This window comes from Diplodia seriata, assembly GCF_021436955.1.
Source record: "Diplodia seriata strain FDS-637 chromosome Unknown scaffold_1, whole genome shotgun sequence".
Lineage (NCBI taxonomy): Eukaryota > Fungi > Ascomycota > Dothideomycetes > Botryosphaeriales > Botryosphaeriaceae > Diplodia > Diplodia seriata.
Genome location: NW_027117308.1, coordinates 164,085 through 182,620, shown reverse-complemented (window position 1 = coordinate 182,620; position 18,536 = coordinate 164,085). Strand labels below are relative to the sequence as shown.

Below are 18,536 nucleotides of genomic sequence, written 5' to 3'. Positions count from 1 at the left end.
CTGATGGGGCTAAATAGCTCCAGGATGCATCGCGGTCAAACGTCAAGCCGATGTCCAATGATGCGATGATAAGTGGGATGCGGAGACGGCGCGCTAAGGCCGAATGCGGTAGGTGGTGGTGGGACGACGCGCAGCTGACTCACTCCTGACTAACATCCCTTCGCACCCACTCCTCAACTCCATCCTTTCCTCCACCGTGGCCAGATCAAAACGCAAAGACCCCGATAGAAAACAATGTGTCAAATCCACACGCCATCACGGGTAGCCAAAACCGAACACCAGATCGCACGCAAGGCTTCGTCCCGAGAGGCCCTCTCACGTAGACCAAGGCCATTTCAATGCCATTCGTCCCGTTATCCCCATTGTCATCTTGTCAAAGCCTCACGGGCCAGAAGAGTGTGACAGTTTTGCTATGAATATGGCCAACGTTCGAGACGCAGCAGCTCACGACTCTGCACAGCCCTCCTGCCTCCAAAACCCCGCAGCCTTGCACAACCAGCCTTGTGTTCGATACCATGCATCCCACTTTTGTTGGGACCACACAGCCTCGAGACAGCGCCACTCTGACCGACCAAGGCAAGGGATTCCACTAAGCTGCGCATCTGCGCAAAACCTCTGACGCGTAATTCCTGCATAGCGCGTTTGACCGGTCATCTGCCTTCTGAGGCTGAGCCTACGCCTGCTGCAAGTGCAACCAATCGCCCTACTCGGTCAGCCAAGACTGGAGCGACCCGCATGCCCGCCCACATCCGCGGCCTTCCTGGCTGCTGATGCTTGTCGATCCCCGCAGGCCTTTTGGGGAAGCAAGCAGGTCGTCGAATTTATATCTCCGTGAGAGTAGGCCGCCCGTCTGCCTGGTGAATCCTTCGATCATCTGCGCGCACTCCGAGACGGAAAATATGGCTGGCCAGGATCCCTCGGTAAGCCGTATACTGTCTACTGCTGACCACACCCGAAGCTTACTCTGACTCCAGTCACCACTACGACTCTCTTACGACTCGGACCCGAAGGATCCCTATTCACAGGGCTTTATTGGTAGACTGTATGAGAGAAACATCATCGGGCAGGCTCTACAATCTCCAAGACAGCATCCTGGCCAGAAGCGATTCGTCATCACCGGAAAGTCAGGCCAAGGGAAGACGGCCCTGTGTGTCCAAGTTGTGGAAGATGTGCGAAGGAGGTAAATCGACTCCTCTCTACACTCAATCTGATCCGTTGACACGAGACAGCTTTGCGGCCGTGTTTTGGATCGACGTCAGCACACCTGAGGCGGCTCGAAAGGGCTTCGCCGCAGTTCTCGACTCGCCAAGAGCCACGATCAACGACATTCGCCCCGCCCTCCAAAGCCTTGAGAGCAGCAATGACACCTGGCTCCTCATTCTGGACAACGCCAACGACCCCGACGTCACTTACACCGAATACTTTCCTCAGTGTCAGCATGGGTCCATCATCATCATTTCCCGGGAGACCTCCGTCAATCGCCATGCGACTATGGAGCCGCTGGTTCTCAGGGGCATGAGCCCCGCCGATTCCGTCCTACTGCTACAACGAACCATAGACTGGTCAGTCCCGCCGGAGTCCGAAGAAGCCCACGCGGCCGAAGAAGCCGCGTTGCTCTTAGAAAACCACGCCCTCTCCCTCATCCTCGCCAACGCCTTCATCACCAAACGCCGCTGCTCATTCGCGTCGTACGTCAAAAAATACGAGGCAGAGAAGACGTCAGTACGCAGCCGCCAAGCCAACCCGTCAAGCACATTGACAAGCGCCTACGCCGCCTGCTCGCTCTCCGCAAAAACCCTCCTCGCATCGGCAGCCGGCGCAGCCGCACTCGCCCTCCTCTCCCACCTCTCTCTCCTACCCCACAACCCCGTCCCCATCGACGCCGCCCGATCCGCATGGACCTCGCTCCACTCCTCCCCCCCGTACACCGCCACCCCGCACCTCGACACCAACGCCGCCTTCACCGCCGCCATCGCCCTCCTCTCCTCCCTCGCCCTCATCGCCCCCGCCCGCCGCACCCTCACCACCCACCCCATCATCCGCGCCTGGGCCCAAGACCGCCACTATCCCGCCTGCCGCCGCTGCTGTTCCCCCGCGCCCGCCAACGAGCGCGACGACGATGCCCCCGGCCGCCACCTCTATCCCCCGCCGCACTATCACCACCACCTACCCGTCCCGCCAGCGGTGACGACCAGCGCGCCTTCCACGCCGTTTAGTAGCAGTAGTCGTAGTCGCGAGGGGTCGCCGTTGCGCCGGTCGTCGTCTGCTGCTGCGTACGGTGCGTACGGTGCGTACGGTGCGGTGGCGGAGGAGCGGGGGTGCGGGGGTGGGTGTGGGTGTGGGTGCGTCGATGGGGGTGCGGTGGGGGGTGGTGGGCCGGGTGGTCGTGGTCGTGGTGGCAGGAGGGGGGTCAGTCCCGGTGGTGGCGAGTACGGCTACGTGCCTACGCCTGCGGTGAGGGGGGTGCGTGAGGGAGGGATGGACGGGGACGGGGACTACAGCGACGATGATGATGATGATTATGGTGGTGATGATGGCGATGATGATGGCGAAAGTGGCGTGGCGTTCGGGGGGATGAGGGGAGGGAGGGATGGGAGGGAGAGTGAGCTGCGGTATCTGCAGGTGTGGCATGGCTCGCGGAGCACGAGTAAGGAGGGGAGGTGGTCGGTTACCGACGGGGGTGATGAGGAGGCTGGGGACGGTAAGAAGAGGAGGAGGAGAAGGAGGAAGAGGAGGCATGGGGAGAGCAGGGAGGAGAGTCGGGGGAGGGAGGAGGTGAGGCGGAAGAGCAGCTTCAGTTTCGTATTCTCGATTACGCGGTGAGGCGGTTCGGTTGTGTGCTGTGCGTTTTGGGAGGGCAGTTTCGTTGGTGATGGGGCTCTACCACTTCGGTACCAATCCATTGTGGATCGACCTGGTCTTGATGTGGCAAATTTGGTTTGTTAATGTTACTCAATCTACTCTGCTCCGGTTACGATTCACGAGAAATGACATCACTAAGAGATTCGCTGCATAAGCACCAATTCGTATTCGTTACGTTGAGAGCAAAGGACCCTTACTAAAATTTCTATTTCTGAACCACGGTATATAGTTTCCAAACCAGACGATAGCCGGTAGCGCGCCAAGTGCCGCAAAGTCATTGATACAGGTAAATACGGCGTCTTGATACGTTTCGCTTCAGAAATCATTCACAGTGATCGCATGGCATCTTTCGAGACATCAGACGACTGCAAACCTCGATTCGTACGTGGCGCCAAAGCGGAAGGTGTCAGAGTAGCGGCGAATGTTGTGCTTTCGGTTGCCGGCTTGGCAGTCCCCACCCGACCCCCAGACAAATGGCGTGCGCCCATACGTCCAGCATGTATTAGACTTTTTTTGTACGACTAGAGCCGTCGTGATCGGCGGTGCTTCCTGTTCCTTTCTCGTGTCCGTTGGGATTTGCCGAGCGGTTGGGCGGGTGCATGTCAATATCCCGGCACTACTCACTGTGGCAAGAGTCGGGGAACGAGGCCTGGTTTCGACCAGCGCTCCGGGATGGGCCACGTAATGCCTCGAGGGTATTTGAAGGGACCGGTCGGTCTCCTCATGATCTTCACCTTGCTTCCTTGACAGCGGTTGAAAGTGGGCATGGCTGATTTATCAGATAAGGACAAGGATGTATCGGCGTCAGTGGGGGAACTGCGCCAGGTATGCCAAGTGACCACTCAAGACTGTCTTTTGTTTCGGTAGTACTGATTTTGTATCCAGAGAAGCCTCAGCGATGCAGGCAGCCACCAAAATGCGGTCGAACATGCAGCCAGGTCAGTCACAATCCACTCCACGCTCCTGAGTATTTAGTTAATATCCTTCCAGACAGCTCAACGCAACGGTCGAAGAGGTCCTCGCAGCTCAAGAGCACGCCAGCACCCTGACGCTGGAAGAGACAAAGGAGGTGAGAAACGCGGCAGCTCCAGATCACAACGTCTCTAACTCGGCACACGTAGCTCGCGCGTCAGTTGCTCCAGACGCACCAACATGATCCGAACTTTCCAAGCCAGGCTCTCTGTCGCCTTCAGGATTTCCTCGAGGATGAGTCCATCACCGAGGGGCTGGAGAAGAACAAGAACATGATTGAAGAGACCAAGCTGGAGGTCTCCCTCCTTTCCACCAACAGCCCCTACCCCGAGGTAAGGGCGGTCGTCGACAACCATGACGACCCCGGGATACCTTGTTCCACCATCCGTGCCTGGGTAATTGGTCTGGGTTTTGTCGTTTTGCTCGCCTTCGTCAACCAGCTCTTCAGCGTTCGCCAACCGAGCATCTTCCTTGAAGCCCCAGTCGTACAGTTGCTGAGTTTTCCTGTGGGAAAGGCAGCTGCAAAGTACCTGCCGGATGTGGGCTTCACGCTCTTTGGCTCTCGACACAGCCTCAACCCGGGTCCATTCAACAAGAAAGAGCACATGCTGATCTCAATCATGGCCAGCGTTGGCAAAACTCTACCAAGCTCAAGATACATTAGTATGTTCTGGTTCCGCTATACTCGTTAGCAGTCTGCTCACTTTGCGTAGTCTTTACTCAGTTTCTGGACACGTACTTTGGCCAGAAGTATGCCGGTTCTTTTGGTTACCAAATCCTGCTGGCACTGTCGACGGACTTCATGGGTAGGCCTTATTTTTCCCATTGATCTGACGCCCGCTTACACATCGAAAGGGTACGGGCTTGCCGGGCTTCTAAGAAAGTTCCTTGTGTATCCCTCGTTCTGTCTCTGGCCCAAGACGATGGTCACCATTGCGCTGAACAGCTCTCTACACAACGGTACCTCCCTCTCCCCTTCAAACCCGCCCAACCCCTCTAACGCATCTCGCTCCAGAGGAAAACCACGCCGTGCCCGGCCCACTCAAGCGACTGTACAACGTCTCCCGCTTCCGGCTCTTCCTTTACGCCTTCGGTGCCATGTTCGTCTGGTTCTGGTTCCCGGACTACATCTTCGCCGCCCTCAGCCTCTTCAACTGGCTCGCCTGGATCGCGCCGAACAACTTCCACCTCACCGCCATCACGGGCCTCAAGAAGGGGCTCGGCTTCAACCCCATCCCGACATTTGACTGGAACGTCGCGACGCACTTGCTGGATCCGCTCGTCGTCCCCTTCGCCGTGACGCTCAATACTTTCGTCGGATGCCTGCTCGGCGGCTTCGTGCTGATCGGCATGTACTACACCAATGCGCTGCATACGGGATACCTGCCGATCAACACAAATTCGATGTTCAACCATTACGCGAAGTCGTATAATGTCTCGGCTGTGCTGGATGACCGTGGTTGGCTGGATGAGGAGAAGTATCAGGCGTACTCGCAGGTCTACCTCGCTGCGAGCAGCTTGACTATGTATTGGTTCAGTTTCGCGGTGTATACGGCGACTATCTCGTACTCGATCTTGTATCATCGCCGGGATATCTTGAATGGGTTCCAAAGCCTGTTCCGCGGGTATGGCAAGACAACGGAGGAATTCAAGGATGTTCATACACGGCTGATGTCTGTCTACCGTGAAGGTAAGTTGTCCCCCGAAAGAGCTTGCTGTCACTCCGTTGTGCGGAATGAACACTGCAAGAGTCTTTTTTTCATCAGAGCGCTGATTTTGAAACAGTCCCGGAATGGTGGTATCTTTGCTTGAACATTTTTGCCATCGTCCTTGGTGTGGGTGCGGTAGCCGGCTGGCCTACATACGTGAGTACCATCCCACTGCATCAAGAAGGGTGTCTACTGACTGAAATTGCAGACGACTGTCGGCGTCGTGTTCTTCGGGATTGCCCTGGCCCTCGTCTTCGTGATCCCAACCGGTATCATCTACGCCACCACTGGCCTCCAGGTCGAGTACAAGTAAGTCTACCCCCCCCCCCCCCCCCCCCCCCCCCCCCCCCCCCAATTCCCCTAGTAAATCCCCGCTGACCACGCTCCAGCTACATCGCCGAGTTCATCGGTGGCGCCTGGCTTCCCGGCAACGCCCTGGCAATGAACTTCTTCAAATGCTACGGGTAAACCCCCCAACCCCTCAACCGCTACAAGCCACAACTGACCTCCCCTCCCATCCAGCTACGTCACCACCGCCCACGCCCTCGCCTTCAGCAACGACCTCAAACTCGCCCACTACGTCAAGATCCCGCCCCGCACAACCTTCTGGGCGCAAGCAGCAGCCACGCTCGTATCCGCCTTCGTCTGCACGGGGGTGATGAACTTTCAAATGCGCAACATCCACGACATATGCGAGTCGTACGCACCCCCCATCCCGTCCCCTCCTCCCTCCCCCCACTGACACCCCACACAACAGCGACCAAAAAGACAAATTCACCTGCCCGGGCGTCAACACCTACTTCACGGCCGCCGTCCTCTTCGGCTCCATGGGCGCGCGCAAGGTCTTCGGCGCGCACGGGCAATACACGGTCCTCCTCTCCGCCTTCCCCGTCGGCGCCGCCATCCCCTTCGCCTTCTACCTGCTGCAACGACGACTACCGCGGACCCACTGGTTCAGGCGCGCGCACCCGATCCCTTTGCTCAACGGCGGGACGGCGTGGTCGCCGTACAACATCGCCTACGTCTGGCCCGCGGTGCTGCCCGGCTGGCTCAGCATGGCGTACCTGCGCACCCGCCACCTCGCCTTCTGGGCCAAGTACAACTACGTCGTCTCGGCGGCCTTCTCGACGGCCATCGCTGTCGCCGCGGTTGTCATTTTCTTCGCGGTCGAGTACAACGGGTATGCGGTTGAGTGGTGGGGCAACGGGGCCGAGAGCGGGTGCGAGAGCAAGGCGTGCACGAGGCTGAAGCTGCCGGCGGGCGAGTATTTCGGGCCAAGGGTGGGGGGGTTTTCTTGATGGGGGTGGAGGAGGGGTGGTCAAAAGGAGAGAAAGAGGGGGGGGTTTGGGAATGGTGGGTAAGGGTGGGAGGATGATGTGAGATGTGGATGGGGACTGGAACAGGGCTGCCTGATGGCCGCTACTTCTTGCTCGAGTTCTTCCCGCGCAATGCTCGCGCTCCGCCCGCCCTTCGCTGATCTCGCGCCCAAGGCTTCGCTAACCTCCAGAACCGCCTGAGGCGCATGGCCAACGCGCTCCGTGGTGGTTGGTGAGCGAGTGCGGTAATGATCCGGGCATGGCAAACAATATGCTATCAATAGACACTCATATCTTCCACATGAGATCTGTCTTGAGAAAGGCTGCCGCCTTCATTTCTGGAGGCAAAAATCCCCTACTACAAATTGAATGTCTGTTAAGCCTCATCTATTGGTTCCATGTTGATTCCTATATTGTCAAAAGTATGTCGTAAGGAAGCACAGGTGATGGACATTGAGATATCAGGTAATCGTGTTGCAATTCCGGATCATCATTCCATTCGACTAATAGACTAGCAGAGATGCCAACTCTACACGCTAAGCCCCCCCTGTCTGCCAACCAGGGCCCCTTCCAGTTCCATAGGCGACGAATCCTGATAGTGCCGGGTTTCCGGTTTAGACACAGGACTCATGGTTGGAAGGTCACTGAGCGCATGCGACGATCTCGTATCGCCCGGCATCCAGGCTGGGTTGGGGTTCAGCTGCTCCGTTGAGCTTGTCTTCTTGGAGTGTCGGTATTTGTAGATCCAGCCAGCGAGAAGACCACCGACGATGATCGCAACACAGCCAATGACGATACCAGAAATCGCTCCGCCTCCCAAAGTTGATGGTTCATTGGGGTCATGGGTGGGAGAAGCGGTGGCGGTCGCCGTTGCGAGGATGGTGGGCAGGACAGGTTTGATAGACGTCGCTGTTGTGGCTGCAGGAGATGTCGAGGTCGAAGTTTTTGCCAACGCCACGAGTGCGGCCGACTTAAGTTCGCAGCGGACCTTTTCTTGTGAGGCGTCGAACGTCGTTGAGCATGTGGTGTTCTTCGGGCAGCATGCTTTGGTCGTTCCCTCCTCAAATTGTGTGCACTCCACCGATCCAAGCTCATCGCAGGCGGATGGTTGATCAACATAGCAATTTCCCCCCGACTCTTCACCAACACAACACCATCCTTTGTTCATGAAAACCTGACATTGTGGGTATGGATTCTTCGCTATGACACAACAAACGGTGTCACTGGGCACGCATAGGTTCCAATGGCTCCCTTCTGAGGTACAGACGTCCTCTCGCGCAAATAAATGGCGTTCATTTGCTAGGGCTCGCTCGTAGATGGTGTCATTGATGAGCAGGGTAGGCTGTGAGGAATGACTCGCAGCCTTGTGGTGCGCCAAGCTCAGCTCAATCATGTAGAACAAGAGGAAAGCCCACGTCGGAGCCAGGCATGGGAGTAGGTGCATGTTGGATAGTTTCTATCTTGCTCGTTAGTCGAGGGAAGTTGAGCTTGGGAAGGAAAAGTGGACAGCTTACTGGGTGGATCCTCGTAATATCAGCGGGAATGTTTTTTGTAGAACCAACCTGGGAGCCGACGGTGTTACATACGGCATCGCTTTATGCCGCAGCTGAGAGAATCATGCAACGTCTTATTTGTCCGGTCCCTCCTCTATCAAAATCCGACGGTTGTGCAACCGTGGCGGTCGTTATTTGTTGGTGCCAGTGGCAAGTAACGAATCAAGCAAGAAGGGTTTATCAATGTGATGGTGAAGCAGGATGATCGATAGGTGAAGGCTGCTGGTGGTGCTATATACCACCTGGTAGCAAACTACGCTAGTCCTAATCGATCTACATGAAGCAAACAACCCGCTGCAGTCTCATGAAGAAGGGAGGCCTGCCGGCCCTGCCGATCACAATGATATACGTAATACGAGACTGGGTGGCTGAAGCTGAATGGAATTGTAGTTCCGGAGACGAGGCTGTATGGCATTGCATTTCGTGGCTTGCATGTGTCCTTGGCGTAGGACTACAATCAGACCAACTTAAGCGCCACCTCAGCCTTATCGGGGAACTGTCCCCAATTAATTTCTCTTTTCTGACCATATCGTCTTCGTAATATCAAGCAGGATGCGTTTTCCGAAAGTGCGGATGATTCTGGTTGTCTTCGCTTTATGCTTCGCAGCACTCTTTCTCTGCCTATGGTCCGACCAACGCAAGGCTGGCCTTATCAGTACTACCAGTAGCCCAGAAAAAGTGCTCATCGTTGCCAGCCGCAAGGATGAAGACACTCAGTGGCTAGCAGACCATTTCCCACACTGGACCAGATACAACTACATTGTTGATGATCCCGCTGCAAGCCTTACGGTGGCTAAAAACAAAGTCCGCGAGTCCATGGTGTACCTTACGTGCGTTTCTGGGCACCACATGGAGTGTCGCATGAGGCTGACCGGTCAAGCTTTCTCATAGAGCACTACTACAACCTGCCGGCGAATATGCTGTTTATACACGCACAGCGGTACCAATGGCATAACGACGACCCAGACTACGACAGCGTTCCTATCATTGGAAACCTTCGTATTCCATATCTCCAAGAACACGGATACGTAAACCTACGCTGCGTTTGGACATTGGGCTGCCCTGCCGAGATCCACCCCTCTGATCGACTGCCTTCCAGCCAGGGGCCGCATGCGGGTAGCGAATACGCAGTGGAATTTTCAAAGATCTTCCCTGGACGCGACGCGCCAGAAACCGTTGGCGTCTCGTGCTGCGCGCAGTTCGCCATCACAAGGGAGAAAGCGATGCAGATACCGCGAGCGGAATATGTGCGAATCCGGAACTGGCTGCTGGAAACGCCTTTAGAAGACTCAATCAGTGGGAGGATCCTGGAATATAGTTGGCATAGTAAGTTTGTTGGTTTGTGGTAGAATTCTTGCTGACCATTCCAGTACTCTTTGGACAGGAGCCGGTGCATTGTCCACCAGCAAAAGATTGTTACTGCAATGTTTTCGGGCTCTGTAATCTGACATGTGAATCGAACAGCTCTTGCAGCGGGAGGTATGTACTACCACCATTTTCTACGCTTCCGGATGGCTGGCCGGATTTCGGATGGAATGGCGGAAGACGGGAACATGGAGTCTTGTAAAGTGGGGGTGATATAACGAGGCTGAAATTGATATTTTTGTTGTCTAAAAATAATTTTCCCTTGAGCTTCCTTTGTTGGTAGCTCAACGTCAGCTCCGTAGTACATAAGCAAGATGCGGGGAAGTAAATTCGACACACATCACTCGCTCAATGCAATAGGTAAACAGTACGAGTAACGAATCGATGGCACTGTCTTCTTTTAATTCTTCGTAAATTTCGTCTCTATTGGTGGGATTATTATCCGTCGCATTGGTGGACGCACCTCCTCCTCTTGGTGACTTGTTGCTGATCTTTTCGACACTCTTGTGCTACAGGAACCTAAAAAGATTGCGCGCATGCCACTGCTTCTTTGGTCAGGTGAATCATTTACGGACGGAAAGCTTCTTCAAACCACAGCCAACGCTCAATCTTTTCCGCCGATACGCAGCATGCAGATTCATGCGGAAAGGTGCTGCGAATGACAAGCCTCGAAGCGCTTGATGTGTGAGCTGACCGAGCCGATGCCGCCCCGCCATGCGCCACATCGTTCCACGAGTGGAAGGACAGCATGCGGCAGGATTGTATGCAATGCGGGTGTCGCTCGGCCACGCCGGCGCAGATGACGTATCTTTTGTTCTTTTCTCTCTCTTATCGTTATCTTCTCCGCATTTCGTGGCTATGACGGCTGTCGCATGATCGCAGGCAGCAGGTTCCATATAACAGGAAGTAAATAGTGGAGAATAGCGCGCGCACTTACCTCTCCCCATCTGTTCCTTGTGAACTCAATTTCTGAATCTGTTTGAATACTTTCCAGCGCCATCGTTCTGTACAGAAGCCTTGCATACACCATGGGCCAGGGCAACAGCAAGACCGAGGGCCAGGAGGATGGGGCGCCGCCGCCGTAGTAAGTTCATACCGGCCTGTCCTGGTCCACCACCAACCACGTGGCTTCCATACTTACCTATATCGCGCAGTGATTTCAAGTCCAGCGAGTCGGAGGGTGTCTCCGACGGAAACCGGAACTGCAGCAACTGCCGCGGATGCAAAAATTGTGTAAATTGTGAGTTCATCCGTGCTCGTGGATGGGACGTGTGAAGACTAACGAAAGTAGGCAGCAACTGTACCAATTGCACATCGTGCAATAATTGCAGTAGGTCTGGTCACGCGGTACTTGTGGTGGATGAATGTTGAAGCGACAACTTGCAGGTAACCTGGAGGACTCGAGATCTTGCCGGAATTGCTCCAATGGGTTCAACCTGGAAGACTGCGTAAACTGCAGGTAAGCCGGGCCTGTGGAGAGGGTGGATATACGTAATATTGATTCCCAATTCCGTTTAAAGCAACTGCAGGAACCTCAAAGGCCGGAACAATGCCAGCAACGAGGACGGGGATGCGTGAGCAAGGCGGCGGAACAACCTTGGGTGGTGCTGAAATAGCGGTCCGATGTAGCAGAATATCATGGTGTCTGGTTGTATGACTGTTCAGAGAAGTGAGTTTTGCCGTGTGCGCCCTTGTTTTCCATACCGCGCGTCGCCGAACTCCGAAGTCCCCGCAGCCAGTCTTGATTCCTCCCTCGTAGCCAGTTCTCGACTCCCTCAACTGAGCTAGCGGCTCCCCTTGGACGCGCAAATTCAACCTCAGTCCTTTACGGCCAATTCAACGCCATCTCACAGCGCACAACGTTTCAGCTGCCAACGCCTAATTATCCACGTAACCACGAGCCAACTCAGAGAGCAATGACCTGAAGGTGATTCCTGCATCTTTTCTCATAATTCCAATCCACAGCAACGTCGCTGCGTAACTAGAGAGGTGTTGTGTCTGTTGATGAATAGCATTGTTGGGGGGACTGAGACGACCTGGCCTGATATACTGTCTAGACCTCGGAACAAGAGCTTCACATGTAAGTGGATAAGAGGTTAGAGTCGGGTTTCGAATGGTTCAGGGTCCAACGTTGTATGCTGATTGCCACCTCGGTCGACATGGAGCCAACGGCGCATGTGGGGGGCCTTTGGCGTGCGTGCAGATCCGTCGCAATAGGAAGGTTGCTACGCCGCATTGGCTGGCTCCTTATCCGAAGAGGGAAAGCGCCAAGGATACAGAAATAGTCGAGGTACGAGTTTGGTGGTTGGTAGGCAGGAAACGGCGGTGTCTTGTGGGCAGACCATTGAGGTGGACGGGCGGGGAAGAGGTGTGACACAGCACGGGCGCCTTGCCTCACTCTCACGCCCCAAGCTGGCCTGTCCCTCAACACCGCTCATCATCAGAGAGATCCTCCGCCCGCCATTGCCCATCTCCCCTCTCAATCCCCTCACCATGGGCAGCGCGACGGTCCAAGTGCTCGAGACGACGGAGCTGCTTGAGCTGATCCTCTCCTTCGCCACCCCGCCCGATCTCCTCCGCGCGCTGGGGGTATGCAAGCGCTGGAACACGGTGATCGAGGCCTCGATCCGGCTGCAGCGCTGCCTCTACTTCCAGCCCGACCCGCACAGCGCCGAGGCCTACGGGCTCAACCCGTTCTTCATGCAGCGATTCGCGCTGCGGCGGGACGCGGGCGACGGCATGATCCTGTACATGTCCAGCAAGCCGCAGTGGCTCCACCGCCTCAGCGCGAGCGCGGCGTCGGCCTCGTGGCGCCGCATGCTGATCGCGCAGCCGCCCGAGCCGTTCCGCATCGACGAGGGAAGCCGGCAGGCCTACTGCGGCTTCGGCGCCGACGTCAGGTGCGGCGACGCGTGGGACACGTACTACGAGCTCTCCAAGACCTTCAAGCCCGGCCAAAGAATGAGTCTCTAGGCTGTGTGGCGTAGAGCCCGCGTTGAATTAACTTGCGACGCCTGCAGCCCTCCAACCCGACGATTCGTCCGATACTCCAACCACCCCCCTCGTTCCCTTGAAACCGGGTGAGCAGCAGTCAGAGTCAAGCTTCGCCGTTTAATGGATCGACGGCAGATCATCCCGGCGCCTTCCCACCCCGCGCCGCCAGATTAACACCGGAGCCGGACCTAAAGCGTGAGGCGCCAGCACCAACCGAGGCTGTATGCCGGCAAAAGGAGCTGAAACGAGCAGGCTGGTTGCCCTGCAGGGTTGCTTGGCAACGACCTTGGTGGCTAGTTGGGGAGGCGGATGGCCAGAGCTTCGGGTTGATTAAAGAATTGTGGGAACCGCGGCGCCACGAGCAGTAAGGCCGGCCGCGTTCTGGCTCTCGACGGACGGCAGAGAGTCAGCAAACACACTCCAGAATCACCGGGTCCACGCATGACGTCGGGGGAGCGATGGTAGTTGTTTCAAAACGGAGGGTCAGGGCGGTCCGGGGCGATATAAAGGAAGGAGCGCTGCGCTCGTTGTGGGAGAATCACACCCCTTGTCCACTCTCTACACCATGTTTGCACAGTCGCTCGTTTACCTCACCGCCGCGCTGGGCGTTGCCAATGCCGCCAGCTACAAGGCCACCATGACGGCCTACGGCTCCAGCGACAACAACGGCTCGGGCACCTGCCTCAAGACGGGCGCCTGCGGCTTCTACTTCAACGTGAGCTCCGCCCCGTCAACCAGGCCATTCCCCAGTGCTAACGGCTCCCCAGCCCGGCTACTCTGCCGCCGTCTCGCAGAATCTGTACGGCGTGGGCCCCAGCGAGGGCGCCGGCCCTGCTTGCGGCAAATGCTACGCCCTGACGGCCGAGACGGACAGCTCCGGCAACACTCTCAGCGGCACCAAGAGTGTCGTCGTCCGCGTAGACAACCTCTGCCCTGGTAAGCCTCACACCTCCCACCTCGGATCGACATGGTCACGCACGGCCACGCATCTCAAACACGCCGCGGCCTGAATGGATTTGTTGCCCTTCGTATTGCGATGCACGCCGGCAAAAGCGCTGACTCGGTGGCCGTTTAGCGTCGGGAAACAACGTGTGCTCGATGGGGTCGCTGTCGGACACCAATTCGTACGGGGCGAACGTCAACTTCGACCTGTGCATCGACTCGGGCGCCAACACGGCCGTGTTCGGCGGCAACGACATCGGCCTGGCCGTGGGCACCGCCGAGGAGGTCGACTGCTCGCAGTGGAGCGGCACTCAGATCGGCTCCGGCTGGTAGAGATATCGCCAATCGCGGATCATCGTATAAGGACTGGGGATGCATCTCGCGGGCTTGGACGGTGGCCTACCTACCCATCCAATTGAAGACCAGTAGTAGTGTCCCGAGAGGCACAACGTAGAATTTCACGTATCAAACGAATATCCTCAAACAAGAGCAAACAAAACAAACCGGCCCGCGACGTGACCCTGACCCGTAACTCGCACCCATCCCGCACCGCCAAGCTTTTCTGCCCTGATCCGATCGACCCGAGCTGCATCGTCGTCACCGCAAGCGAACACGCGCTCCGCTCCGCCACTTCCCTACCTAGCCCTAGCCCGTCTCCACAACAACAACACTCCTCATCTCCACTCCCACCACCCCGTCGCCGCCACCTCCGCAAAATCCTTCGACGCCGACGACGACGACACAGCAATGCCGTCCGACCGCCACCACCACCGCAGCCGTCACCACGCATCGACGACGCGCTCGCGCTCCCGCTCCCCGCGCCGCACCGCCGCCGCCGCCGACAAAGACGACGACCGCCGCTCTCACCGCACGCGCTCCCGCTCGCCGCACGAGCGCCGCCGGCACCACCACCACCATGGACGTCACCACCACCACAGCAGCTCCAAGAACAAAGACGCCGGAAAGAAAACAACCGCGTCCGCGACGCAACAACCGCTCCCGCTCGGCGCGCGGCCGCTGTCGCGACACGGCGACTACCGGCGGTACAGGCCCATGTTCGCGCTGTACCTGGACATCCAGAAGCAGTTGGTGTTGGAGGAGCTGGGGGAGGACGAGGTGAGGGGGCGGTGGAAGAGCTTTGTGGGGAAGTGGTGAGTGTGATGGTTTTTTTTTTTCCTCACGCTTTTTTTTCGGGGGGTGGTTTCTGGTCCTTGCGTTGCTGTGTTATGTGACTCCCTCTTTCTCTATTTCCTTGGAGGGGCATTGGCCTCTGCCTTCCCTTTGTTTCTGTTTCCGTTCCCCCTCCCCGCATCGACAGGATGCGAGAGACTGACGCTCGTGAGGAACCGTGGAGAACTGGCAGAGGGCTGGTACGACCCAGCCACGCTGCAGAAAGCGATTGACTCTTCCGCCGCCGAGCACGACGGCGACGACGACGACGACCCCAATGCTGGCGGCACCAAGAACCAGCCGCCGCCGCGGCAGAAGAAGCGCGCATCGCCCGACTACGGCGGCCGCCGCAACGCCACCAACAACACACCGAGCGAGACGGCACCGACGTCCTCGTCCGCGAACCGCCGCGACGATGCCTCCGACGCTTCCGACGCGTCCTCCGACGACGACTTCGGTCCCGCCGCCCTACCCGCAGGCGCCGTAGCAAGCGCCTCATCCACAGCAGCAGCAGCAGCAGCACGCAAGTCGGGCCCAGCGATCCCCCGCATGGAAGACCTCGAGTACCGAGACGGTCCGTCGCCCTCCCACCTCCCCCCGTGCCCCGTCCGCCACCTTAACCACCAACCACTAACACCCCCCATCCCACCTCAGACCTCCTCGCCACCACCACCGCCCAACAGGCCGCCTCCCTCCGCGCCCAGCGCACCGCCTCCCTCGCCGCCCACAAAGCGCATCTCGCGACCCTAGCACCCCCCCGCGCCGACCCGGGCACGCACGAGCGGCGCATGGAGAACCGCGCGCTTTCGACATCCACGCTGCACGCGTTCCGCGAGGCAAAGGAAGGCGGCGCTATCGACGAGGTCGGCGAGAGCGACTTGATCGGCGACGACGGAGACGAGTACAGGAGGAGGCGGAAGGAGGACGAGCGGAAGAAGACGGATAGGGAGATTAGGAGGGAGGAGGTGCTCAGGGCAAGGGCGGCGGAGCGCGAGGAGAAGTTTGCGGAGCATCGGGCTAAGGAGGAGAGGACGATGGAGATGTTGAGGGGGTTGGCGAGGGCGAGGTTTGGTGGTGGTTCTGGTGGGGGTGGGGGTGGTGGTGGGGAGGATGGTGGGGGGGATTGGCAGTGAGTGAGTGGTGTTTGATGGTGGTGGGAAGGTGAGAGGGAGTTTGGTGGGAAAGATTGGGGGTTTGAGAGCGGTGGGAGTGGGGGAGTGGTTTACTGATGTGGTTTACTACCACCTAAGTTTGTCGAGAAGGAAGAAATACAAGAAGAAGAAAAAACCTTATCCTACAATTGCAATCTGGGTATCATAACCACCATCACCTCCACACAGCCGCCGATTCACTCTGCCCACACCGGTTCCCTCCTCCCGCGTCAGCTTACTCTACTTCTCCCCACTACTCCCCACCCCCGCCCCCAAAAAACCCAGACCTCCGCTTCCTAACCGCCTCCCCCCTCCTCCGATCCTGCCCACTCTCCATGCTCGTCCCCAGCCCGGAATCCCTCTCCATATACCTCCCCGCCGTATCCAGGACGAAATCCGCATCCTCATCATCCTCATCGTCCGCCTCCTGCTCGGGCGCCACGCCGGCGATATCGACGGCCGACTCGGCTGTCGTCGCCGTCTCGCCTTCTTCGTCTTCCTCCTCGCTCTTGACGCGGGGCGACTCGTACCGCAGCGGCCGCTGGCCCCTGTACGTCGGGAAGGTGCGCGGGGTGTCGGAGAGGTCGGGGACGTCGGTCGTTTCCTCCGTTTCGTCCGGGTCGGACTTGATTTTGTTGAGGTCGATTTCGGTTTCGTCTTCGTCGGGCTTCGTGGTCGGTTCTTCTTGTTCGGAAGCTTTGGTGGAGGGTTTGTTGCCGGCGGTGCGGGGGGCGGCGGGCGAGAAGATTTGGGAGAGGGCGAGCCAGGCGAGGACCATGAAGATGAGCTCGACGAACCAGAAGAGGGTGGTGAAGACGAGGGCGGAGGGGAGGCGGTAGTTGTACATGATGTACCTGCGTGAATGTGAGCTTCGATACCGGAAAAAGACAAGAGCACGAGCAAAACATACCTCAACCCGCGCAACTTGGCCTCGAAAACGACCCTCACCGCATACACCTGCAGCCGCTCCACCGCGCGCAACTCGACCCTCAACGCCTCAGCCACATTCCCCCAGCCCCTCTCAAACCTTACCCCCTCCATCATGCCGACCACCAACCTCTCCGACTCCCTCCGCCAGCCCAGCAGATACCACGGCATCTCGACCGCCTTGTTCACATTCTCCACGACATCGCTATACCACGTCAATATCGCCGGACGCCTCGACACGGCCAACACGACGTCCGCCGCCTTCGCCCCCTTCGCACCACCACCCCCGCCGTCTCCCGCGACCCCGTACGTCCCCACGATCCCCGAGCCCACGCTAGCCCCGCCGCCCGCCGCTCCAGCCGGCCCGAGCAGCGCGAGCACGACCATGAAGTTCCCCGCATCGCGATTGGGCCGCGTGCGCGGCATGTCCAGCTCGACGCGAACATCGTACCCTTGATCCGCCACGAGCCACTGGCGCAGCCCGCCCGCGGTGCCCCACGGATGATACACGACGTCCCTCTCCTCCCCCCTCTCTCTCTCCCTGCTCTTCTTCTTCTCCCCCGCCATCAAGCCCAGGCACAATTCATCCCGCAGCTCCGCGAACGAGCGGTCCTGCTGCGAGGAGGACGAGGAGAGGGTGGACGACGACGGATACTGCAGGTGCACGGGCACGCTGAAGCCGCGCGTCGGCACGTAGGCGAGGTAGAAGACGGAGTAGGCGGCGATGGCGACGCCGAGGAGGGCGAAGGTGCCGAGGATGAGGAGGAGCGTTTGGATGTAGGCGCGTCGGGCGGGTTTGGAGAAGGCGTGCCGGACGGGCGAGAGGAGCGTGTCCTGTGGTGGTGGTGCGGCGGAGCGCGGGGGTTAGCTCGCTTGGTCGCTAGCTAGCTCTTGGGGAGGAGGTGAGGCGGTCGCGGGTGTGTCGTGGCACGGGCGGGGGATTTGGGCGTGATGGATGGAGGAGGAGGAGGCAGAGAGGGACTCGTGGAAGGGGCGAGGCGAGGCGAGGTGAGGCGGGGGGAGCTTGTCGGTCGAGCTCCCCCTTCGACGCGCGGGGAAGGGACGTACGTACCTTTACGATCTCGATGGCGCCCTTGACGTACTCCTCGTCGTCGGAGCCGGTGGTTGAGGCCGTCATTGTCGCGGCCGGGAAGCTGGACGGATGTTCTGGTGAGGTGGTGTTGCACCTTTCACATGTTGTCGCGCTCATTACGCGAGGACGGGACGACCCTGGGAGCTTGCCCATTTCATGAGCTAGGTCTGACGTCGGCACAAGCTCTTACGCCACCAAATCAGCGCTTAGGTATTCTGCGGGTTCAACATTATTTCGTCGCCACCGAACTCCCAAGCAAGAGTGAAGTGCAAAGAAATTTACCATTGCGCAATCATCACTAACAAGTCCAGGCAGAAGAGGTATCGAATCCCGAGTCCCCGAATCCCAAACACCGTGCCCCGGGCATCCAAGCAAACATCCCCCCACTGCGCCTGATCAACCCCAAGCCGTGAAGAGTGAAAAGCACCCAGAATATTAACAAAAATCGCCGTCCTCCCAGCACGAAGTCGTGTCGTCATCAG

General features: G+C 58.2%; 5 protein-coding genes across 5 annotated transcripts; 4 read left to right on the top strand and 1 right to left on the bottom strand.

Annotated features, from left to right (window-relative positions):
- Positions 1–899: 899 nt before the first annotated feature.
- Positions 900–6,841, top strand: SLS55_000050 (uncharacterized protein; the record flags this gene model as incomplete). The annotated part of the gene is made up of 11 exons (XM_066771567.1): positions 900–927; positions 1,085–1,718; positions 3,853–3,931; positions 3,984–4,497; positions 4,548–4,640; positions 4,850–5,524; positions 5,620–5,699; positions 5,752–5,852; positions 5,933–6,007; positions 6,066–6,242; positions 6,301–6,841. The coding sequence occupies 11 exons, from the start codon at positions 900–902 to the stop codon at positions 6,839–6,841; spliced, it is 2,997 nt and encodes a 998-aa protein (XP_066636846.1).
- Positions 6,842–12,270: 5,429 nt separating this feature from the next.
- On the top strand, positions 12,271–12,750 carry SLS55_000049 (uncharacterized protein; the record flags this gene model as incomplete). The annotated part of the gene is made up of 1 exon (XM_066771566.1): positions 12,271–12,750. The coding sequence occupies one exon, from the start codon at positions 12,271–12,273 to the stop codon at positions 12,748–12,750; it is 480 nt and encodes a 159-aa protein (XP_066636845.1).
- A 586-nt stretch (positions 12,751–13,336) lies between these two features.
- On the top strand, positions 13,337–14,046 carry SLS55_000048 (uncharacterized protein; the record flags this gene model as incomplete). The annotated part of the gene is made up of 3 exons (XM_066771565.1): positions 13,337–13,486; positions 13,539–13,707; positions 13,847–14,046. 3 exons carry the CDS (start codon positions 13,337–13,339, stop codon positions 14,044–14,046), a joined length of 519 nt encoding a protein of 172 aa, XP_066636844.1.
- A 583-nt stretch (positions 14,047–14,629) lies between these two features.
- SLS55_000047 (uncharacterized protein) lies at positions 14,630–15,633 on the top strand (the record flags this gene model as incomplete). Its single annotated transcript, XM_066771564.1, has 3 exons — positions 14,630–14,635; positions 14,763–14,768; positions 15,106–15,633. The coding sequence occupies 3 exons, from the start codon at positions 14,630–14,632 to the stop codon at positions 15,631–15,633; spliced, it is 540 nt and encodes a 179-aa protein (XP_066636843.1).
- A 654-nt stretch (positions 15,634–16,287) lies between these two features.
- On the bottom strand, positions 16,288–18,099 carry SLS55_000046 (uncharacterized protein; the record flags this gene model as incomplete). The annotated part of the gene is made up of 3 exons (XM_066771563.1): positions 16,288–16,888; positions 16,945–16,991; positions 18,034–18,099. 3 exons carry the CDS (start codon positions 18,097–18,099, stop codon positions 16,288–16,290), a joined length of 714 nt encoding a protein of 237 aa, XP_066636842.1.
- Positions 18,100–18,536: the final 437 nt, after the last annotated feature.